The 23525-nt window shown below is 41.9% G+C and overlaps 1 protein-coding gene across 1 annotated transcript; it reads right to left on the bottom strand.

The window, feature by feature from the left end:
* Positions 1-23499, bottom strand: kcng4a (potassium voltage-gated channel, subfamily G, member 4a). The gene is made up of 4 exons (XM_085461191.1): positions 23130-23499; positions 20610-21212; positions 19864-20505; positions 1-2284 (listed from the first exon to the last, which is right to left on the bottom strand). The coding sequence occupies exons 2-4, from the start codon at positions 20715-20717 to the stop codon at positions 1409-1411; spliced, it is 1626 nt and encodes a 541-aa protein (XP_085317317.1). The 5' UTR covers positions 20718-21212; positions 23130-23499; the 3' UTR covers positions 1-1408.
* Positions 23500-23525: the final 26 nt, after the last annotated feature.

The raw sequence follows: 23525 nt of genomic DNA, 5'->3' as shown, positions 1-23525 counted from the left end.
CTGTTTATAATATCAATGTGTCTTTACCTACTGAGTATACAGATGGATAAAAAACTTTGTAAAATACATTATATTTCATCATGTGCATGTAAATCTTAATTCTAAGGCATGAAAACCACAATAAAGCAAAAGAAATTGCCACTGAATTAATAGAGAAAAAAAAAGATAAATCTTATTTGAAGCAACTGGATGAAGTTGAGTTTCAGGCAGTAACCCGTTTCCCTGTGGGGGTTTTAATCCCAACTTTAATCTAGATTACATCCACATCTGTCATGTCCCTGCGTGCCTCCACAACCTTCTTGGACCCCACGGTGCTGCAGGCAACTCTTCTCAGTAAAAGAACTCTGAGAGGTCCAAAGGCCACAGCGGGATTAAACAGAGTAGATGAGGACAGATTTGTTCCAGACACGAAGATCAACAATAACCAGAGACGGCTGTCTTAAAAACATTAGATTAGACATTAGAGAGACGCTCTTCCACAGTGCTGTAATTGTGCGCATGAAAACGAGAAGGTGATGTAAGAAGCGGATTGCCACAGAATTCACAGAATACTTCTCTGTCTGGCAGCGGCAGCTGTTTCTGTTTCTTCTTCTCAGAGTAAATGTTCAGCAGTAGGACTCTGATTGAGCATCCCAGATGAGCAGAGATTAGACCATCGCACCAAGGAAAAAAAATACAGACCAGAAAACGGATTTCTCTCAGATTACTAGGAGAGCTTTTATTTGGAGCGTTGCAAAGTACATTTCATGGTTTTAGTGCTCACTCTCTCTCACTCACGCTCGTCTTCATTCAAATAAAAACACCTTTTTTTCCTCCATGTCCGTTTCTTTTGTCACTGATTTAGAAACATTTGGAATAATTATGCAATTTCTTAATCGTTTACCTGGAGTTTATATTTGAGAATGGAGAAACCATTTCAGTCCAAGCATAGAAATATACACAAGAGAGATGAATCGTATCATATATGAGACAATCAATTTGCTATAGCATGGCTTCAAGCTAGTATACAGTACGAAACACACTGAGGTCATACTGTAGGCAACAGATTAAAAAGTAATGAGAATGAAACTAAAAGTTACAGTCAGTATTTTCACAGTGGGAGGAAAAGCAACTTTGGATTGAATATTGCATGTTTATGGACGCAGCCGTTTACTAATATTGCTGCAGAGGCTTTCTGGTCGGACAAAATCATCCGATTTAAAGGGTTGTGTGTCTCTCAGCGCGGACACTTTTACTCCTTATGAAATCCTTGAAGAGCAAAAGAAATGCGTAATGTTTGCTTAATCTCTTTTTATCCAAACAATGCAGATGCCCTCAGAGCTGTGTAGATAGTGAGGCCTTTTGGAAACAGTACTTTCATCGTATACTGCACAGTCACATCTTAGAGGTCAGTCTGTGCAAATGCAGCTCAGAAAGCTGCTGCCGGAAGGCTGTGATTATTATTTCCAGCAGCTTCGCCACCTTTCCCTAACAGAGCCAGAGATTCCAGCGAGTGCACATTATCATTGTCTAGATGCATTTTAGGTGGAGCCGAGTTCTCACCGCCTCCTTCACCTCCCGCCTCCTGTGGCTCCCCACTGGCAGCAGCAGCTGCAGCGGCAGCCACGCACTCCTCTTTGAACAATCGGTCATGCTCCATCTTGAGCTCTTGGTAGGAGCGGGAGAACATGTGGAAGATGGAAGTAGCAGGGAAGGCCATGATGAGAATGCCACTGAGGATGCTGCTCAGTGCTACCACCTGTCCCGGAATGGATCTGGGCACCATATCGCCATATCCCACTGTCGTCATGGAGATAATGGCCCACCAGTAGGAGGCGGGAATGCTGGTGAAGTCATGGGTACCTGTGAGCTCGCTCTCAGCCAAGTGCACCAGCGGGGAGAAGAGGGTGACAGCGACGCAGAGAAAAAGCAACAGAAGGCCAAACTCCCGGGTGCTGCGTCGCACCGTCAGCCCCAGCGTCTGCAGGCCGAGAGAGTGGCGAGCCAGCCTCATCACGTAGAGAATTCTCAGCGCTCGCAGGATCCTCAAAACCAGGCCTAGCTTGTCCAGGTAGCCCTTACCTCCTCCCGGCCTCTCGTGTTCCAGCGCTGGGTCTTTCTCTGTCACCACCAAGGAAACGTAGTAGGGCAGGATGGCCATAGCGTCGATGATGTTGAGCGGCCCGCGGAGAAAGTCCAGCTTGCTCTGAGCTTGAATGAACCGCAAGATGAACTCCAGGGAGAACCAGGCCACACACACCGTCTCTATGATGAACATGTTGTAGCACTTAGATGAACACTCGCCCTGAGGTGGAAGAGAAGGCAAGGCAGAGAAATCGAGGATAAGAGAAGCGAGAATTGACAGGGAGTAAGACAGATGGTGAGAAAAGCACAGGGAGAAGATTCAGAGGTCAGATAATCGTCTTTGGTATTCATTAATTAATCATAAGTTACATTCGGTCAGCATACTAAAGCTACTGCAGCTGCACTGGTGGGTTATAAAGTGACGTGATCGATCAATTATTGCATTTGGGAAGACCTCAAGGATTAATCCTCCATGGGAGTGGCGACAAAACGCAATCAAACTTGTGTGCCCTCCAACGACAGTGTCAACGAAGAGCAATGCAATAATAAAAAACTCCTCTAAAAGAATAGTGGGAGTGGGGTGTGTGTGTGTACATGACACTGCTGCTGACTGACCCTCGTTTTCACACACTTGTGCCATCACGCAGATATATTCCTCGCAGCCAGGACAGCTCTTTGTCATGTGACTTTGAATATATGTTGTTCTGAGTATTTGCTACAATGTTTCTCTTAGAAGCGCAGTTTCTTCAGGCAACACTTTGTTGTCGGTTTCTGACTGTAGTAAGTGAGAAATATGCTAAAGTATCCCCTCTGTGAAGAGGAGACTTTGCGCCCCGATGATGGGGAATCATCAGTTTTTCATAATGTTATGAGTTATTTGGTTTTTACACAGGCTGAATGTGAGACCGCATTATTAAGACAGACACTGTTTATGTCTTCTCTGTGACACTCCTTTCATCAGCCTCCCCCCCATTTCTCCCCACGTTTCCCATTGCTCACTCTCTGCTTTTATCTGCACTGTCTCATTCATTTCCCTTCTATCTCACAACTTTTTTATCCTCCTGCAAGCCTCTCCTTCATCCCTCTGCCTCCATCTCCACCTTCTCATCATTTATTCTTCTTTCCTCCTGTATCGCCCTCTTCGAACTCCCTCCCCTCTCATTCTTCATTCTGTGCTCGCCCCTCACACTGCTCTCCTTCTGCATTAAAGCCTGCATTCATTCATTCATTCATTCATTCATTCAGCGTTCCACTAAGTGAAGTTTCTCTATGCGTTGTATCCGTCATACACACATACATCTGTTTACTTCGTGTTGCATTATCACTTGTGTCCTCTCTGCCTTTTTCACTCTTTTTAATCCCACTGTGATGTTTTGCCTTTTTGCTTCATTCCTGCAGAGTGGCTCTGCATATTTTGTAATGCTGGTGCAGGAATATGTGTGCTAAGATATTGTGACTTTCAAAGATGTTCCTTTGTGCAGGTTGCATCATGCAGTGATGCTAGCAGTGATAATAGCAGCGTTTATCCAGTCTATAAAGGAGGACAGTCTCTCAGCTCTCTGGCATGAATCTTAGTTCTTCAAAGTTCAGGACAAATTTGTCTTGGTGAGACACTTTTTAGGTTTTATGCTCTACAATCTACATTTGAACAGGTCTTAATATTAACTGTTTAAATGCTTTTGAAAAGGATTAATTTTATTTGATTGTATTGTGTTAATGTTTTATATATAAGGCCTTTCATGGCAGATGTAGTTCTTTTGATCATTATTTTTAATGGACAAATATTCATTAAGTAACTTCATGTTGCTTTAGATTTACATCCAGTACGACTTGCATACTGTAGCATAATGCAGCATCAGCTTCTTTCAAGGCTTCGCTGAGTTTTATGGTGTTTACACCCAGTAAAATATTCAAACCCAAGATTCCACATCTTTCACTTGCTGCATGGAAATAAAATTAAGCCTGACCTCTTTGCTATCTTATGGTAGGAACTGACCCCCACTGTGATGAAACTGTAAGCCTAAAACAATATGTATGAGGCTTCATGTCTCCCAGGTGGCTTAAAGTCTCTATGTGACTATAAGAAGTAAAAAAAGCTCTCTGTTAACTGAAGACATCGATTAAAATCGATCAGTCTTTTGTTTTCCAATTTTAGACTAGTAATTAAAGATTTCAGTCACTGTCTCAGTTTAGCTTTTGATATTTGCTAATTGCACCAAACGGCTTTCTAAATGTGAGGATTTCTAGGAAAGAAATGATGTAAAAGTTGCTGAACATGATTCAAAAACAGATGAATAAACTTTAGTCCCGACAATCGTGATAAACATGAACCTTTAATGGTTCCTAGAAGGAGGAGCAGGGCAGAAACACATTTAGTGTATCATTAACATCAGTGTGGTTAATATGTTAGCCAAGACATCCTAGTTTCCACATGCAGCAGGCAACATGATGGCTTACAGCTTTCTTTTGGTTTCTCAGCAAAATCACAAAAACTCTTTGTTTTATTTTGGCCTTTGAGTCGACAGCGACATCGCTCTTAAGCTGGTCATTGCATCATAATGTTTCTGAGAATTTATGATGTATTTAACATCTCATGTTAAAATGTATTCAATAAAGCTGCAGCCCGCACAGTTAAAAGTAGAACCACGATGGCTATATATGATTTCTCCAGAGGTCTGAAGGACTCATTGCTTGATATTTTTGTTGAACTAAAGGAAAAGACACACCACAGCAAATCATTACCTAAATATTAACTGAATATAAACCTTTAAATTTCTCAGTTTCAGGACATTCATCGTGTTTTTTCTGTCTGATGTCTAACTCTGTGGTCTCCCTGCATGAATCTTTAAGGCACTTTCTGTCACAGTGTAGATGTTCTGTCTGACACAAGCACCATCCTCTCCTCGCGGCTCTTTCTTTCTCAGGCCTATCGCAGCTTTGTGCTCTCGCTCTCTGCAGAATAGACCATTTGTTAGAGCTCCAAGCCTTCTACTTCTGTTTCTCTGCCTTTCAACTACAGACACAATTGTGCACACAATAACCTCCCACAATACTAACTATCTCCCTGACCTTATCTCCTCCGAATGACTCTGTGGAACTAATGCCAGCAACAGCACATTTCAGCACAGACACCATTCACCCCACAGCTGTCTCATAGGGGGTCTCGTTTTATCATCTGCATTAACACATCCCAATGTCAAATTAAGACAAAGACTGCAGTGGGGGCAACGAACACTGAGGCATTCTCATGGCAAGGACATTTAAAATGAGCAAAGAGGAAAATACATTATTATTATTAGTATTAGTATTATTGCAGCTTTCCTTATATTTCGGAGATAAAAATGGTATTTCTACAGAATCCCGCAGATATGTGGGGCATAAATCAACTCGAAGTAAATGAATAAAAAGAACTCTATGACAAAATGAACAATATGTATGACGCAAAAAAATTCTACCCAAAGGTCGAGCTGATCTGAACTGAGTTGCTATTTTGCACTAGATGTGTGTTTTACAAAATAAACACATGCATGACAATATTGATCATTATATTTTGGCTGAAGTGCCCTAAAAGCAGCCCTGCACTCAGCCAGAGCTCATTATATGTGATCACATCCACACCTTACAGTTTAAGTATTAACTAAAATGTTTAATACTTATGTATGATGACGCTATTTTGAAAATGTAAAGTATGCATCTTAGGCAACTTGAGATACTACACTTGCTATGTAATACATTATTTTGGTATTACAATGTGAACACAGTGTGGAGAAAAAGGTTTCAGCTGAAAATGTCTGTGTGACCTTGACAATTGTCCTTGTTTTGAATACGGCAATAACAAGGAGAAGCCAGATGCTACAATATTAATATATATAAGCATAAAACTATCACAGCATTACAACCTATACAAGCTAAAGAGAGCAGCCCAGAACAGAGTCCGTTGGCATGGTGTTGTTGCGGACCTATGCTCCCCCAGGAGTCAACAGGAAAATTGATTGAACCTATACAAAGTGATCCAAGCTAATGTCTGCTGACCCTTCAGCATAGCTGCTTTTCTGCATGACGGTTTTTCTGTCGTCTCTCTAAATAAACATCTGGCTTTAACTGCGTAATTTTGACGACTTGCAATGTGCTACACGGTGTTTGTGTTCATGGTTAAGCAGACGGTCAGAAACATTCAATCAGCTCGTGATGGTGTTTTTCTCGTTCTGACCCCCGCACTGGTTCATCGCCATCATACTGTTACTGTTGTGTCAGCATCAGTTGAGCTTTATATTAATGTTGGCAGCTTAGCATCTACCCTGTGCAGTCAGACAGCTACTGGCTGTGGGGTCGCTCCGTGTACCGTGGGTTTGAAGTGTAAATGTGTGTCTCTATTGTTGGACAAGAGAAAGCTTCTATATCTCTGAATTATGAATGTTTTTTTTCACGTGTGGATCAAATAAAGCTGCACATTTTCACTGTGTTCAAAAGATAATTAGGACAACTCTTCGCAACTGTCATGCTGCTACAGCAACTCAGGAATGTTTGCTTTTCTAACCACTGCATGATTATAAACTGTGGTTCATTCTCTGACTCCTTCACAGTATGTCCGTATAACTCTTCATTCCTCTTTCTTCTACATCTCTTGGGGCTCCTTCTCCCACGATGATTCTGCAGTCCTGCATATCAAGAGGTACAGTTGGAAATGGGAGCAAAAGCAAAGATTCTGCCCATCAGTCAGCTTTACTGTGCAGCAGACCTTGAACAAACTTTGCACCACTAAACACTTTTCCTCTATGCTGCTTTACTGACCTTGCCCTCACTTTGAACGCTCTAAAGAAAAGCTGAATAAAGGAGTGTGTGGATGGACAGCGAGGACAACCACAAAAGACACGCAGCTGTCCTTAACCTGGAACTGCCAACATCGAGCAATGTGTTCACTAGTCATATGGACACGCACGCATGCACACTGGGTAGAATATGCCGTGTGGACTATATGCACCCATTACAAGAATCCTTGAGATATATTGTAATAAATAAGAGCCTCAAACAGCGAGCTATTCTCTATAGAGTACGACTCCTTACACTGAGCACCTTACCACGGACATTTGTGTCAGCATAGAGTTGCACGGTTTTATCTTCATATGAAGTAGCTGTAAAGCCTTCAGAGTTATCCATCACTGATAAAGACCAAGAGATTGTTCATGCATGAAAACCCCAATAGAGAAAAATGAAAGTGAGAAGGTGGCTCGGAGAGATACGGGAGAGAAAAAAGAAGAATAGATGAAAGGAAAGTGGGTGGCTAAGTGGTGCAGAGGGAGAGAGGAGAAAGGGATTACAAGCAAAGTTGATGAGGAAAAGAAGAGGTGACATCTGAACCATGGGGACCATTTGCAACTCTGCATCTCTATTCTCTCTCTGTCTGTCTGTCCGTGCAGCACATGGACACACAAACATCCACAAATGCAGAGATGACAAATTTTAACAAAGGTTTTTGCTTGTTAGACTCTCTCTTTCATGCCTGCATGCACACAAACAGACACACACTAGTAAAGTCTGTCTGTAGCCTCCAGTTTCAGTGCAAACTGCTATAAAAGCAATTTAATGTGATGTCAGTTCCTCATCCAGTATTTTAAATTGTTTAGTGTCCCATCAAACTATAGGCACATCGGGCGCACACAGACACACACACGCCTTCAGTAGACGAACATCAACTTTTATGATCACAAAAACATTTTGTGCAAGCGTTTTATTTTTTATCTGTAAGAAAATTATAAAAATGTCTCGTCAGAACGTGGAGCTGAAAAGAAAAAAGCAAACTATTGGCTGCAGTGTGCACCGGCTCACTCTGAGTGTGTGGGGGAATGCAGCGTGACACAAAGAGTGATTGCTGTTACGACACGACTGAGCTGTCTTGTGAAAAGGGAGTTGGCAAATGTCATGTATGTAACCTCAGGAAATTAAGCATCTGCTGCTTGTTTGTGTGTCACTGTCACAACTGGTTTTCTACCACATCCTACTCTGTCTACTTTTAATTGATCTTTTGGGCCGGCTGGCTTTTCTGGGGAGTTTTCCCTCACCGGTGTTATTCCACACCTGTCCACCAGGTGTCAGCTGTGTGGGCTCCTGTTACACAACCGCATAACTGTGCCAATGTGCTTCCTGCCTCCACAGCTGTCCCACATCACAAATTACTTTCTACATGCATAAGTAGAGCTGTTTTCTCAGTTACAAGGTTGTTTGCAGTGCATCTGTTAATTATGCTGAGCTTTCGTTCGTGGAATTAAGTCTTACCATTTGGCAGCCATCTTGGCATCGTAGACATGTGGGTAGTTTTTTTTTTCCTTGTATACCTTATTAATCCCCTGTGGGGAAATTACTCTCTGCATTTAACGCATTCACTCAGTGAAGCAGTGGGCAGCCACCGATCCAGCATCAGGGGAGCAGTGTGTAGGGACGGTACCTTGCTGAGGGTTGCCTCAGGGTAGTCGTTCGATGGATTTGAACCCCCGACCTTCCGATTATGGGGCAAACACTCTACCTGCTGATATGAGTTATGCACACATGTGCAGTTTCACAATATTGTGGCTTCATTAGCATGCGCAAATATGATCATCATATCTGTAGGTCTGGTAAATCCTATCAAACACTCACCAAAAATCATGTTCTAGATAAGGTCAAGCAAAAAGAACCTTTACCTACAGTTATGGGAAAAAAGAAAGAATTCAAAGGGCTCTGTGCAGTCCTGTGACAGCTAAGGGGAAGTAGCAGCCAGGTGCTGCTGATCAAATGCCCTTGGTTAATTAATCATCAGTGCGTGTAAACACCTTTATGAAAACTACATGTTGGCAATAAATGTGTCTCAACAAAATGTCATTCAAGGTCAGAGTGTGCAAAAAAATAATAAAAACCCAAGAGCCACATCTCAGACTCTACAGGCCCAGTTAGCATGCTAAAAGTTAACATTCGCGACAGTGCAATTAGAAAAAGAATGAACAAGTACTGCTTGTTTGGAAGGGTTGTCAGGAGAAGGCTTCTCCTCTCTAAAGACAATATATAGAACTATAGCAGAGGTTCCATCTGATCAAACCACAGAGATGTTCTTTACACAGACGGGAACTAAGTGGAGATATTTGGCCATAAAGCACAAACACTGTGCTGCACGTTTAAGACCAACTTCCTTTTGCTTACAGTTGTAGGCTGTGCTATGTCCTGTTATTTACAAACCATTTAAAATACTGTTGTAAAGAAGGTGATACCAAGTTGCCAAATCACTTTAAAACCGAATTATTGAAAACTCAAATGAAGCAAAATCACTCAGGGGAAAGAAATTTGAAGCATTTAAGGTCATTATTGTGTTTTTGTATTTGGGAAAATAAGCTTCTATTCACAAGATTTAAAGTCATATTTGAGACTCTGCTAATAAATAGATTTTTAGCTTTTTATATTGAAATGATCTGTGAAAATTACTAAATATTTTCAGACTAATTTTCTAGCTCAATAGTTTGAAAGCTCAACACACTGCAGCTGAAGAAAAGCTGACAAATTCTTTTAAACAGACAAAACACAAGCAAATATTTTGCATTTTCATTAATCAGCTTTTGCTGCATTTAGACAAAAGCAGGCAAATTCAGAAGAAAATGCACCGGACAAAAATTTAAAATAGAAAGCAAAGATGGAGGCGGGCTCATGGCAGATATTAGATATTTGGAACATATGAAACGGGGAAAATACTCTTTCTCTAATTACCACTTTAATCTTTGAATAGTCAGCTTATTTTTTTATGCAGCTTGCTCTTATATTTGTATTACCAGATCACACTCAGGGACTCTGTGCATCTTTACCTGTTGCTATAAGTATGTATACAGTTTACAGAGATTCATATGATGCAACTCTCAAATGCATTTTAACTTGTAGATGTCAAAATATTAATTTATAGGAGGAAGTTCATGTCCAGTATGTTCTATATTTGTTCTCATTCACCTTTTGAGCACAGCACGAATGTGAAGGCTACTTGACATTTATGGAAGTGTGTGTGATGCATCTTTGTTGCATGTCTTTCATTTCTTTTTAAAGGTCATCACAAAAGCATCAAGTGATTTTAAAATTCATAAACTGGCAACATCGGGTGAGACACTTTGAATTAAAAAGCAGAATTTGAATTTAAAATGTGTTACAGGAGACAAAGGTTGAGGAATGGCTCCCGTGCTTTGCTGTACTTATCTATGCTGTGCGATCCCACTCTGGCATGGACAGGATAAACACCTCATGCTTTGCTGTTCTCTCAATAATCCCACTTGGCAGCCATGCGGCACATCCGACGGAGGGAATGCAGCTCATAAGCAGATAGGCCGTAACAGGCGTGGAATCTGCTTGGAACTGATACGTTCAGAGTACATACATGCCCGGGGAAACAAACAAGGAAATGCATATGCATGCTAACTCAAAGTGTTGCTACAATTATTCCAGCTGCAGTGGAATCTGATTATTAGCATGTACTGTAACTGCAGACCTTCTTGTGGTCTGAAGGTCTGCAAGTTTAGAAAAGATCTAATGTCTGCCATTTTAAAAGGACAGTGCGTGTACACAAACCGCCGACTTAGCCACCTCTTTTTCCTACTTCTCCGGCCTCTATTTCATTCCCTCTAATCTGCAGCCACCTGCTTCTCTAAAGTCTTACTTAGTTACTTAAGTATAGTAACCCTGAGTAACTGGCAGACTCGCATCCTGCTGAGGCAACCAACTTTACACACCAGCACCTATTTATGCTCTCTTTGTGTGAATTTAATGAAGGGGGGGAATCATCACACACAAAGCACGCATGCTTAATTTTGTGCCTCTGTTGTTAAACACACAAACAAGCTTATGACTGATGACAGTGCTTTGTCTTCTGAATTTGGCCAATGACAGAGAGAGTACACACACACACACACACACACGTGTGCACACACATGCACACTAGCCTTCGTGTTAATTCTGTGCATCTATTACATTATGTTTCACATCTCAGGTGTGCAAGTAAATCATCTTAAGCTAAATTACATGCAGGGGGAGCCTTTAGTTACATTATGCTCACACAAAACTTATCAGATCGCTGTCACTGCTGCTCTGAGCTGCAGGGGGAATTCATTCATGCTTCCGAGTCCAGATAGTCAAAAATGTTGGTCTCCAAATCACAACTCCCCCCTCACAGACAAAAAATGTCTTTGTTGATTCACATAATGGAATTTAGCACAGAAGCAGGAGGCCAGTAATTCTTCTGAGATGTAATCACAGCCAATACTGGTTTTCAGTGAAGCTGGACATAAAATGCCAGATAAGGATCCAGACTCAGGCAAAAGCGTGTTTTTGGTTTCAGACGCTTGGATCTCTGACAACCAGTAAATGTTATACTCTTTCCTGGCCAATCGTTTCTTATTTCTATTGTTTTATTTACTATATTATATGTAAACCTGTCTCATAGATTACATGAGATGCTACCTGTTCCATAGCAGGTCAGCGCTACAATATGTACCCATTCATATCACAACACACCGGTCCACTGTGTCCATTTCACAGATGCAGACGTTGCAGTAAGTTTCGGTAATCTGCAGTATCAAGCCAACATGAAAATAATCATGCATTAAACAGACATTATACATATTAGCCACCTAGCTTACTCGATTCTAACGATTAAGGATCCTGGAATTAAAACACTAACTTTAAGTATATCATCTCCCCCTGCTGGTAATGCAATTTCTGCATGCGTGTCCATTTCAGATTTGGAGAGGCAAAGCGTGAAAAGGACACGGTGGACTCGCGTGTCTATTACACGTTTTGCTGTGATACTGGGTTGACCCATCACCTGTCAAACATGAGATGCCATTCTTAAAGGCAGCTATGTGATCGTATTATTAATGAATGATCTTCAGTGCTGCCCATAATTTAGATGTGGAAGGATTACTGACAGTAATTGCTTTTAGGTTATTATTCCATCACTGAGGCTCTGTTGAAGATGACATGAATAGAAGGTCATTTAATGGACTCCAAGAGTGATTACACACCATTACATAAACTAACTTTATCTTAATGACCTTAGAGTTCAGCATATCAAATGCAACATGCTACGCTATTAAGAATTGATGTCTAAAAATAGATTTTTGACTGTGCTGCAAATGCACAGTCAGTGTCAAGGACGTGTGCTTCGTATGACGCTCACCGGCAGGCGGGGACGGGTGGGGGGGCTAAAAATGCTAGCAAAATAATATGAAATGAGTTAGGTTTGCTGTGCCGAGAATGTGTGCGCACACATGTGTGTCTCCTCTTTCTTATTTACCACTTTGTCTGAGACAGCCTCTAAATACTGAACAGCTCCTTTGAGAAAACAGAAATTGGAATGCAGATGTTTTAATATTTACCACTCGTCTCTTACTCCTCTATTACCTTCTTCTCTCAAATACATAAAGTGATACTTTATCTTCCTTCAGACATCACAAGACTCATTATGTCAGTTTTGTATCTCCTAAAAAAATAAGAAATCCTTCTCGTCCGCAATCAACAGCCCAGCTCTGTAACTCAGTGGGACTATTGACCAGTCTCTGTTTGAGAAGATGTGGATGAATCAGAACGCTCAGTGTGGCGCTTGAGCCACGTAGTCTGTCCCTCAGTCTCAAGATATTTGTGATTAATGTCCTGGGACGTAACTATTGAACAGCAAATCCCACTCCAATTTATGGCATTAAGAACATAAAATGACTCCCCAGGCCAGAAAGCATCTGAATTAGGCAAAGGAGAGCAGATCTGTCGAGGCTGTCTGAAAATGCTCCATCAAACAGACTTAATTCCAAGCAACACTTAATGACAGGAACGTATTTCTGTGATAGACGGATGAAAATGAATACAGACAGGTTTTACTTTGAAAGCACAAATAAAGTGCGTCTTTGTTTCATTTGTGACATTTGAGCAATAACATGTAATTTCAAGAAGGTTATCGATATATACTGAGACCTGCTGCTCTTTCTGAGTGTTGCTACCATAGATTTGACTCAAGAAGATTACTGGTGTCTAAAAACGTTTTCATGAATAAGCAAGCGTCAAAAATAACGAGCGATTCACTGAGATCATCGTGTCTTTTAGCTCAATATGTGACACTGATGGAAGAAAGTGCTTCCACTCCAGAGGGATTACATTAGGGGGCCACAACCAGAACGTGAAGGTTAATCCAAAACAGTAAAAGTAAAGACACAAGCAAGAAGTAAAGGCAACATCACAGCATCCTGTAGCTGCGAGCCATAAGGTACAGATGAGTTTTGTTACTTTGTTATTTATTAGAATAAATAACACCAAAAATATCACCTAAAAAATAACGTGAATCGAGTTTTTTCTCAATCTACACTTGATTATAATCTCAAACAGGATTACCTGAGAGTGATAATCAGAGGAAATGATTATTTTGTCCTTTCAGCCTCTCGACAGCAGCGACAGATCTTTTGTGAATAGCTAGTTAGTGAGATGATGCTACAACTTTTTAGTTCTGTCAACGTTTGAGCAAGAGCACTGCATCAAACATCCCATGAACTTTATTTAACTAAATCTATACTATAGTTTGAAATACTTTCTGTAAATAAACACTGGTATCCATCTGTGCGTACAGTAAGTTCATTTGGAGAGCCATTAGCAGTTTGGTAGCCCAGTCTCACTTTAAAGAGTCACTGACAGTTCACTTCAACTCATTGCATTTATATTGCACTAAACCATTACAACAGTGACCTCTAGGTGCTTTACATCGTTAGGTAAAGACTCTACAACAATACAGAGAAAACCCAACCATCAGATGTCCCCTATGAGCAAACACCTGGTGACAGTGGGGAAGAAAAACACAGTTTTAACAGGAAGAAACCTCCAGCAGAACCAGGTGAGCCAGAGATTAACAGTAACAAATGATTAAATGCAAAAATACAAATAAATAAACATGAAGAGATCAAAAGTAGGTAAGTGCAGAAGAAATGCTCAGTGAATCTTGGGAACCCCCCAAACTTAGGCCTATAGCGGCATAACTAAGGGAGGGTTCAGAGTCACCTGCTTCAGCCCTAACTGTAACCTTTCTCAAAACCTTTTCAGTTTTAATAGTAAAAGTTTGGGGTCTGTCTCTCCAAGCCAAACTGAGAGCTGGTTCCACAGAAGAGGGGCCTGAAAACTCTGTCTCTCATTCTACTTTTAATATCCCAGGAACCACAGTTATGTTACTATAAGTGATCTCAGGAACACTATTACATGCTTAGTCTAATAACAGCCCTGAAATAGTATGGATCTTGGGTACTATTAGGTAGGTACAGGAGCCTTTGATGTATTAAACAAATCACTTTCATTTCAACTTACTATAAGGTATTTCACACACAAGCATCTTTAGACTTTAATGGGCCAAGAAAAGAAATGGGTCAAAGAAAATGTATTATAATCCAGGACCACTTACTAATATAGATATTAGGTGGCTGACTAATCACTAATCATATATTGATAGTAATTTTTTTAATCTTTGAATGATCATCTTCATATGAATCCTTTTGATTTTCTTTGTTAAAGACTTAAAAAAAACGTGTTAATTGTGTAATGTGCACAAGTTATATAACAGAGAAAGACCTAGTTTGGTATTGATGTTATAACACTTCTTGTTACTCCTTGGCAAAATATGCAAAATTATAAAATTCTGAAACTGACAAAAAGATATTTCATTTAAATTTGGATGATCTGCCCTTCAAAGAGTCTCCTTGGGGAAGGGCGATCGTGGCTCAAGAGTTGGGAGGTCGCCTTGTAGTCGGAAGGTTGCCGGTTCGAGCTCCGGCTTGGACAGTCTTGGTCGTTGTGTCCATGGGCAAGACACTTCACCTGTTGCCTCTGTGGTCAGAGGGCCCAGTGGCACCAGTGTCCGGCAGCCTCACCTCTGTCAGTGCGCCCCAGAGCAGCTGTGGCTACAATGTAGCTGCCATCACCAGTGTGTGGGTGACTGGATGTGTAAAGCGCTTTGGGGTCCTTAGGGACTAGTAAAGTGCTATATAAATACAGGCCATTTACCATAACTGTGCAACTCTTATGGTGCAAATGCTATTTTTAGATCGCTCCATGTTCGGGTACAAGCACTTGTGCATTTATGACAGGCTTGGATCTCCTCTGATGTGTTACAGCACTGACCCTTTGGGAGAGGAGAAAGTCATAAGGACTCAGATCTGGTAATTAGGGTTTGAGGAGTGGCCACAAGAGCAGTCATCACAGTTCAGGCTGTTTCTCTGTCTCTCTGTGCAAGTTTAAGGTCCACGGTGACTTTGCGAACACACAAGAGCAAGCTCACAAGGTCGAAAGGAAGACCTCCACAGAGCAATCAAAAAATACCAGCTGCACGGGGAGCAGTGCTTCAAATCACACCTACAATAAGTGTTCATCTACATGTTTACATATTTAAAATACAAAATATGAGTAACTGTATTCCGTTACAGTTACCGTTTAAAAAGGTGGTATTCAGAATACAGTTACTTTGTTGAAATAAACGGATTACACGGCGGTACTTTCCTGTTTCATATTGTCGCGGGTCAGGACTGTTTGGGTTTTGTTTATTCTGTTGTTCCAGGCGGCAGCGTTACGGTTGCCATGGTTACAGGGTAACGCTCTCTTTGTGTGTTTCCTGGTGAGCGAGCGCCTTTTTGTTGTTTTTGTTGTGCTAAGCTAATAGGCAGAATGCTACAGGCATAGCCCTAAAGCATGTAGCCTGATGGGCAGTGTAGTCCGTGCTGCAGGGGGAATGGACTGCCATACACGTTATGGGTCTGTGAGCGCGAGGAGGGAGAAGAAGGAGAGTGGAAAAGCTGTCACCGAGCAGAAACGGGAGCTGGAAGCATGTAAATATAATAATAACCACTTCAGCCAAGAAGAGAGCCTGACGAGCCCAGTTGTAAGTAAGCTATTAAGACTCGACTGTACACTGTGTTCATGTTTTCCTCCGAAACAATAAGTTCCATTGAAGCAGCCTTTCAACGCCTCTCTCTGTCTAAAACTTGACCCAGACAACAAAGTAAAGCTAGTTTTCGGCTACGAGCCCGACACAAACTCTACGTATTAGTCAGAGGTCCCTTTACTACGGTTCGGCGCCGCGGACCTTCAGTAATCGTAATAAATCACACAGCAATAGTACATTCATGTAGTTGTAAACAGCATGATAATATATTAAGAAATCCAAAGTATTCAGAATACGTTACTCTCATTGAGTAACGTAACAGAATACGTTACAAAATAAATTTTGGGGCATGTAATCTGTAATCTGTAGTGGAATACATTTTAAAACTAATCTTCCCAACACTGCCTACAATATATTCTTTGATACAAGATCAATTTATTATCTTTAGTCCAAAAGCTGCTGTTGGCATCATTTGTATACGAGGCATGAAGCTCAACTCTTGTTCGGTGTTTTTCGACATGATCAAAGATGCATTGTTGAATCATATGAAGGTTTCTTGCATCCACTTGCGTTTTTGTGCTTTCTGTCAAAGTGTCACAATTACAAACATCCTGCAGAAATGACATTGATTTCAGAATCACATTGAACGTTTTTACATAATACAAAGCAGAGATACATGCACACCCACAGCAGGAGACAGAAGGATGAAAGAGTGGTTATCAGTGGGACTGGAGCTGAGCTGTTAGCTCCTAGTGGTATACTGCTTGATAGACGAGATCAGCTGAGGACAGAGAGAAACACATTACACGGACAAAGGGGAGCAATCAGAGGAGAAAAATTAAGTAATGTTTCTTGCCGGGTTTTTTCTACCAGAAACTTCCTCTCTTATCTCCCTAAAGCACATTCTTTCTCTGTCTCTCCTTTTCTCCTTCACTCTATTCAGCCACCTAGTCCACAATCCATCTTTACTTTACGCTATCTCTCCTTCACATGCCTTAGCCAAACAGAAACAGGCAGAGAAGGTGGATGAATTATGAGTGGACGAGGGAATTTCAGCCCACTCCGGCACATAACAGAACAGAGAGACAAACGGCAGGACTACGTGAATTAAAGATGACAGGAACCCTGCCGCTGCTTGCTAGCTGGACGCTGCAGATGGAGTTCAATGCAGCTGAATAGTCTGAACCTCCGGAGCATGCAGAGGGAAAAACATGAAAGCGGCAGATGGATTTGTTTACTTGTAGATGGAACTGCCATCCTCTTTCTAGGAATGAGCGCAGACATGCAAACACATGCCTGAGTGAACGCATACACCTAAATGTCCTTACGTCCCACAACATCCTCCCAAAGGTGTGAGATGTCAGACACAATCATACAAATCTCAGATGACCTGATAACCCACACTGCTGCCTCAGGGCATCGAGACAAACACTCCTAGTTACACTAACTCCTAGAAAGAGTTTCACAAAACTTTGCACTGGCTGGAAACACTGTTACACCAGGAATCAATACGGCGTGGTAATTGCAAGTGCGTGTGTACGAGGGAAGGCTGCGTGCAGCCTTTCAATGTCTCCGTCAGTGCAGCTGTGCTTACCTGAGGTGAATATCAAGCAGGAAAACTTCATTTACCATTTACATAAAAATGCTACTGTAATACTACACATCAGAAATGTTATGCTATTCAATCTCTGCTTGCTTTTAAATCCTGCTGCATTTCTCATTCGTTTCTGCTGGACCTTTCACTGTCATCACTGCATAGAAAATAAAGCTACAGCAGCAACTGAAGCCACTGCATATTTCCACTTAGGACAATAGTAATAGGTTTGATCTATCACATGCTCTAAAAGGTCCATATCGAATGCATAGCAGCAGACCAGGAGACTCGATCCACTCCCGAGCCAAAGCTCTTGTCCATCTGTGTTCCTATGACTCTCACTAACTACTGGACTCCTCTTGGCAGGACTCTCAAAATCCTCTCTTCAGCCTTTACAACTCATCAAGTATTCTGCTGTCGGCCTTCTCCAGTAACACCACCCCCTCCCTGCACTCGATCTTTTGGCTGCCTGTGACTGCTCGTATCAAAATCAATACAGAGATGCTGCTGTACACTTCTTGAGGAGTTTCCATTGAACAGGTGTGTCAACTTACATACATACGTACATATGTACTGTCTTGAGCCTGATACTCGGTTAAAGTTGCTTTATTGTACACCTGAACCTGATATGCAGGGATTATTTTGAACTGTAATTGGACTGGTACTCATGTAGTGCCATAGTGGAGCTTTCTATTACAAGTCTCATTCACCCAGTCACACATACATCCATGCAGAACTTTGCCTAAGAACTTTCTAACACAGGGGGCAACTCTGATTTCACCAACTTGCCCAAGGATACTTTGGATGTGGGCTGGAAGAGCCAGAGATCGATGCACTGTCCTTCTAATTGGTAGGCAACCTGCCCTACCACCTGAGCCACAGCTGCCCAGTTGTGAATTGTACTGAGCTGCTCTAGAATAAGAATGTGGAGCTGGGAACGAGCCTGACAGGTCTACTTCAAGGACACCCGGCGTATGAAAAATGATCAAGTCCTGAATGGGGGACATGCTGCTGTCAGACGTTAGTCATGAGCCAACATGAGACAAAAGAGTAAATGTGTGCATAATTCAGAGAGCGCTGTATCAGTTTCAGTGGATGGGCTATTCTGTGTGCAGTGGTAGTGCATATATGTGTTTTTTACAGCGTGTCTGTTGATGCACGCGTGTGTGAGTCCGTCTACGTTGTCACATACAGTACGCTCATTTCATTATTCAGATACTGGACAGGCCTCAGTGAGCAGCTCCGGCTTAATTATTCTGTGCTGCTACGGGTAGACAGATCACACACCGACACTGCAGCGTCCCCCCAGAATATTGAGGAGGATAAGATGACAGCGAGTTTTATAGTTTAGAATTTTCACTTTTGCAACATCAGCATTTGTCTAAGATGTTCTCGCTCTTGTTTTTTGTTGTCCTTCAATCCAGAGTGGAGTGATATAAAAACAGTTAAAAGCAATTATTCATAAACATGCAATTATGTGTGCACAGACCCCGACTTGCAAAGGGCCAGCGTATAGCCTGGGTTTGGGGATCATCTGGACTTTATAATGGAATCTATCACCACCACTAATCTCCACACCTGAGCTGCAGCAATGGCAAAATGTTTATTAACCAAATATCTCCATTAAACACATTTAATGTTAGTTTCCAGGAAATAAAGGAAGTGCTAGTGATTATGTCTTGATGAGCCTTCATTCTAAGCAGTCACGATCACTCACATGATAAATCGCTTTAGGACTCTCTCTACAAAATTGTCATTTATGGCTCTTTTGTACTAATCTGACTTGGTTTCTGAATCTTCTGCTGCTAATAGCTACACTTGCAGCAGGCCAACACACGCTTGGTCACCAGTGTTGATTTCACTGGCCAGTCATTTTCCTCAACGACCAAAAATAACAGGCTGAAATGTACTGACCCTTTTGTGAGTGAATAAAAATGAGATGAAAATATTCTGGAGAGACGAGATCCAATCAGAACTAATTAAGTTCTGCAGGAGACAGGAACTAGCATCCATGCTCCCTGTCTCACGACAACGTGATAAAATATCAATGCATGGGAGGAAGAGTGGAAATATGGGCACATTTCACATTCAATGTCAAGGAAAAACACAAGAAACCTTTACACTTTCCATTTTTGTCAGCTGATTCAACTTTAGATCTGGTGTACTGTACTCTTACCATATTTAGTTGACTAAAACTACACTAAAACTAAAAGAATTTAGATGCCTACATCATGACTAAAACCCAAAGACTATGACTGAACCTAAATCAAAATGGTCACAATCAGCACTGTTGGCCACTCACCCTGTCCTCTTCCTCTCTGAGGTCTGGCATCGTGCTGATACATAAACTGACAACAGTCACGGCAACCATGATCACCGACAGGCAGGCAAAGATCTTCCCAGGTAAGCCTGACTGTGGGTTTTCTACCATATCTCTTAGCCAGTTCATCACTTTTCTGTATTGTGTTTCCTCCACTGTCTCCCGCTGCATGGCGTTTTTCTGCCTGCGCTCCTGCTGACGCCTCTCTTTCTCGTGCACTTCCTCGATGCGCGTGTACATCTTCCTCTTGCAGCAGCGCTCCATGTACGCCATCTCCACGCCCCAGTAGGTCAGCTCATCGTGCAGGGAGAGGATGCACATCTCTCGTAGCAGTCGGAGTTTCCCTGCAGCCAAGAAGTTGAGGATAACCCTAAAGGCGGATGGTGAGCGGTCGAAGAAGAACTCCTTGCGGGCTTCATCGTAGTCGTCACAGATGCTGGCGATGTCCTCAGGTGACCTGCAGCCACAGAGGCGGCCAAGTCGTGTGAGGGGAAATTGCTCCAGTGTGCTCCAGGGGAAGGTGTAGCGGTTTCCCCCGACATTGATCACTGCCAAGGAAGCATGGTCGATGGACAAGAGGTCCTCTGGCCGACGGATGAACTGAGCTCTTTGGTAGTACACACCCTATAGCACGAAGAATGAAACGGTGATCATTGTTATACGATTTGAGAACTTGTTTAATATAAATCTTCCCTAACCATTAAATTTACCAGCAATCGTGTTCATACCTTGATAGTCTCAGTCTCTGGGATCTCAGTGAATATGTGGTCGAGACTGCTGTCATCACTGACGGACAGATTGCTGAAGTCATGGTTGGCATTGCTGATGATGGGCATGGCAGCATTCACAGAGCACTGTGCTTCGATTGGAGAGTGGACAGCTCAGACCAGATAGCAAATACAGAGAGAGTCTGCAGACAGTGCCCTCTGAAACTTTTCAGTCTCAATAAACATCAGTTTTTCTGATTTACAGATCTGAAAAAGTTTTCCTGCTACCGTAGGAAAACAGAAGAAAGAAAAGGTGCAGTGCTGTTTTCCTTTTTTTGGTCCCCAACCAACAGAGCGTCATGAGGTAAGAGGTCCACAGCAGACTGAGTCTGTGTACCAGACTTCAACATCAAATCAGTGGGTAATCCTGTTCTGAAGCCAGTCTAGCAAAGGCAAGCCTGAATAAGAGGACTGATCACTGGCTGATAGCTGCAGAGAATGAGCTGCATGAGGTAAGGAGCCAAATTTGCAGTGCTGGGGTGTTTGGGGAACTGAGGAAGATCCTCTGTGTCACCACAACAGGATTAGGGAGGGTCTAAACCCGTGGTGGCATCATGCAGGCAACTGAAAGAGAGACAGAGAGAGAACTGTTAGAACGAAGCAAGGATGGACTGAGATTAAGGCATATACGACAACACAGAGCAAGAATAGGAAAGACTGAGGACAGACCCAAGACTGAGAAACCTAAAGGAGACTGCAGTGCTAGAAGCTCCTCCCTCCTCTTTCACTTCTTTTCAATGAGAAAGAAGACAGTCACACTTGCTGTACTGCTATAAATGGCCCGTTGCTGAATGCATAGGCGAGGAATTTTTTGCTCATGTTCACATTGAGAGAAAAATGATCTGTTAAAAATGAAAGACTAACAGAAGAAAAGAACGTTCAGGTTCACGGTATGATTCACACTCAGAGTACATTACTGGCCGTGTGCTTCAGTGTCTGTTGCACAGCGCAAGGTCCAAAATGTTTGCCGTTGGCAAAACAACTTCCCTGAAATTTACTGGCACTGTTAGCTGTTAAAGTTTCCCAGAATGGTGAGTTGTGTCAGAGCTTTAAAGAGTTATAGTTAATACTCTGATTTCAATGTGAGCCCTCTTATTGTGTTATTTGACATTTAATTGAATTCTACAAACACTCAGATAATCCTCTGTAGTTTGTTTTTGTATCCTGTTACTAACAATACAGCTGCCTTATATTTGGCTGTCCTCCACTTTTCTCTTGGCAGCTTTTGGTGTGAATAAAATGCTACAGTGACATTTCTTCAAATGTCCCAACAGTTTAGATAATCCTAATTTAAATTTCACAGTTTTCTACCCAGGACCACCAACACTAACACTGCAGTATTGTCATTGTTCTGCTTAGTATTCATGTAAAGTACATACAGGCTTATTGAATGTGTGAATGACACTTGGACGAACTGGATCGTACCCAAGTGCTTCGGTGCTTCAGATGCAGGAGGATAAGATCCTGTTATTGAGGAACCAATAAATCAGTTCTGTCAAGGTGCTGGTATTTCATTTCCACCGCACAGGAAGAGGAGAGAATGATAAACTGTAGTTAACTGATCTGTAGTCCTAATGGAAGTTCCCTCTTTTTTCCTACTGTAAAGTTAATTGAAGGAAGCGTTTACACTGTTACTATCAGCTAATTTTGGTGCAACAATAGACACAAATCCAATAGGTTAGATGGTCAGTCAGTTAAAATGAAATTCCTATTGTTGTGCATTTTCTTTAGAATTCAGTAAGCGGAGTTTTATTGAACATTGTGACATTTAGGAATCCTCCAATTAACTTATGAAACTGACTAAAAGTTAAAGTTGTATTAAAATGAGAATACGTACAATTCTGTTTTGTTTTTTAGATTCTTGACTCTGGGAGTTTTCTATTAAGTGGCTGTGCTGCATGCAGCATTCATTCAGGGAGCTTATGTTATATTCATAGTCAGTCAACAGTGACTGCGTTTGTCAGGAGCTGCTGGAGAGGCAGGGATGCTTTATGTTCAGCAGGAAAATCTCTCTCTCTGTCTCTCTCTCCCCAACTTGCAAAAGCACACACTGGGAAACATTTTTACGCCCTTATCTCGAATAGATATCCAATTAAACTCGGTTAAATCTGTCGCGTAATTACGATCATATAACCAACTCTCGTTTGGAGGATTTTTGCAGAAAAGAAAATAATAATAATAATAATAATAATAATAATAATAATAATAATAATAATAATAATACGACCCCGAAAGTCAAATGTGGTTTGAAGGACATTTTAAAGACCGTAATCTTACAATTGATTCGAAACAACTTCATATTTTGGATACACTTAGTTCCAAATAAAACTCTCAAACACAAAGTGTGATCATTTGTCCTCCTCTGTGTTACAGTGTTGGCGAGATAAAAAGAGACTTGTATTTCATTACAACTTCAGACAAATATAAAAACTACAAACAAAACCCCTGCAGACGTCGATACAACTTATGAGCACACCTTACCGTCCTCAGCCCCGCGCTCATTTCAGACGGCCGGATCGATTTTGAGTAAAATCCCTCAATGTCGCCTCTCAATTCCTCCGATCATTCAACGCCACGTCAGGGAGTCAGCGGTCATCACCAGCCACCACATGTCACAATCACAGGGACGCCTTTCCGGCGTCATCCACTCCGATGGAAGGCGCGCAGACAGTCTGAACATACCGTTGATGGGAAGCGAGTAAAGGTTTGGAGCACTGAAAGTGTCCCGTTACAGCTCACGGAGCGGTGCTGCAGGAGGAGGAGGAGGAGGAGGAAGAGCACGGGAGGAGGGAGTCGGCGCTGTGGTGCGCAACAGAGAAGACCGTGGATAGCTTACCCAAGTTCAAGTGTGCGTAAAGGTGACAGCAGGTACACAAG

This window comes from Copadichromis virginalis, linkage group LG7 (assembly GCF_057382275.1).
Source record: "Copadichromis virginalis isolate Kocher_CV1m ecotype Utaka linkage group LG7, C_Virginalis_male_GT1.1, whole genome shotgun sequence".
In the NCBI taxonomy this organism is placed as follows: domain Eukaryota; kingdom Metazoa; phylum Chordata; class Actinopteri; order Cichliformes; family Cichlidae; genus Copadichromis; species Copadichromis virginalis.
This window is presented reverse-complemented; position numbering and strand designations above follow the sequence as displayed.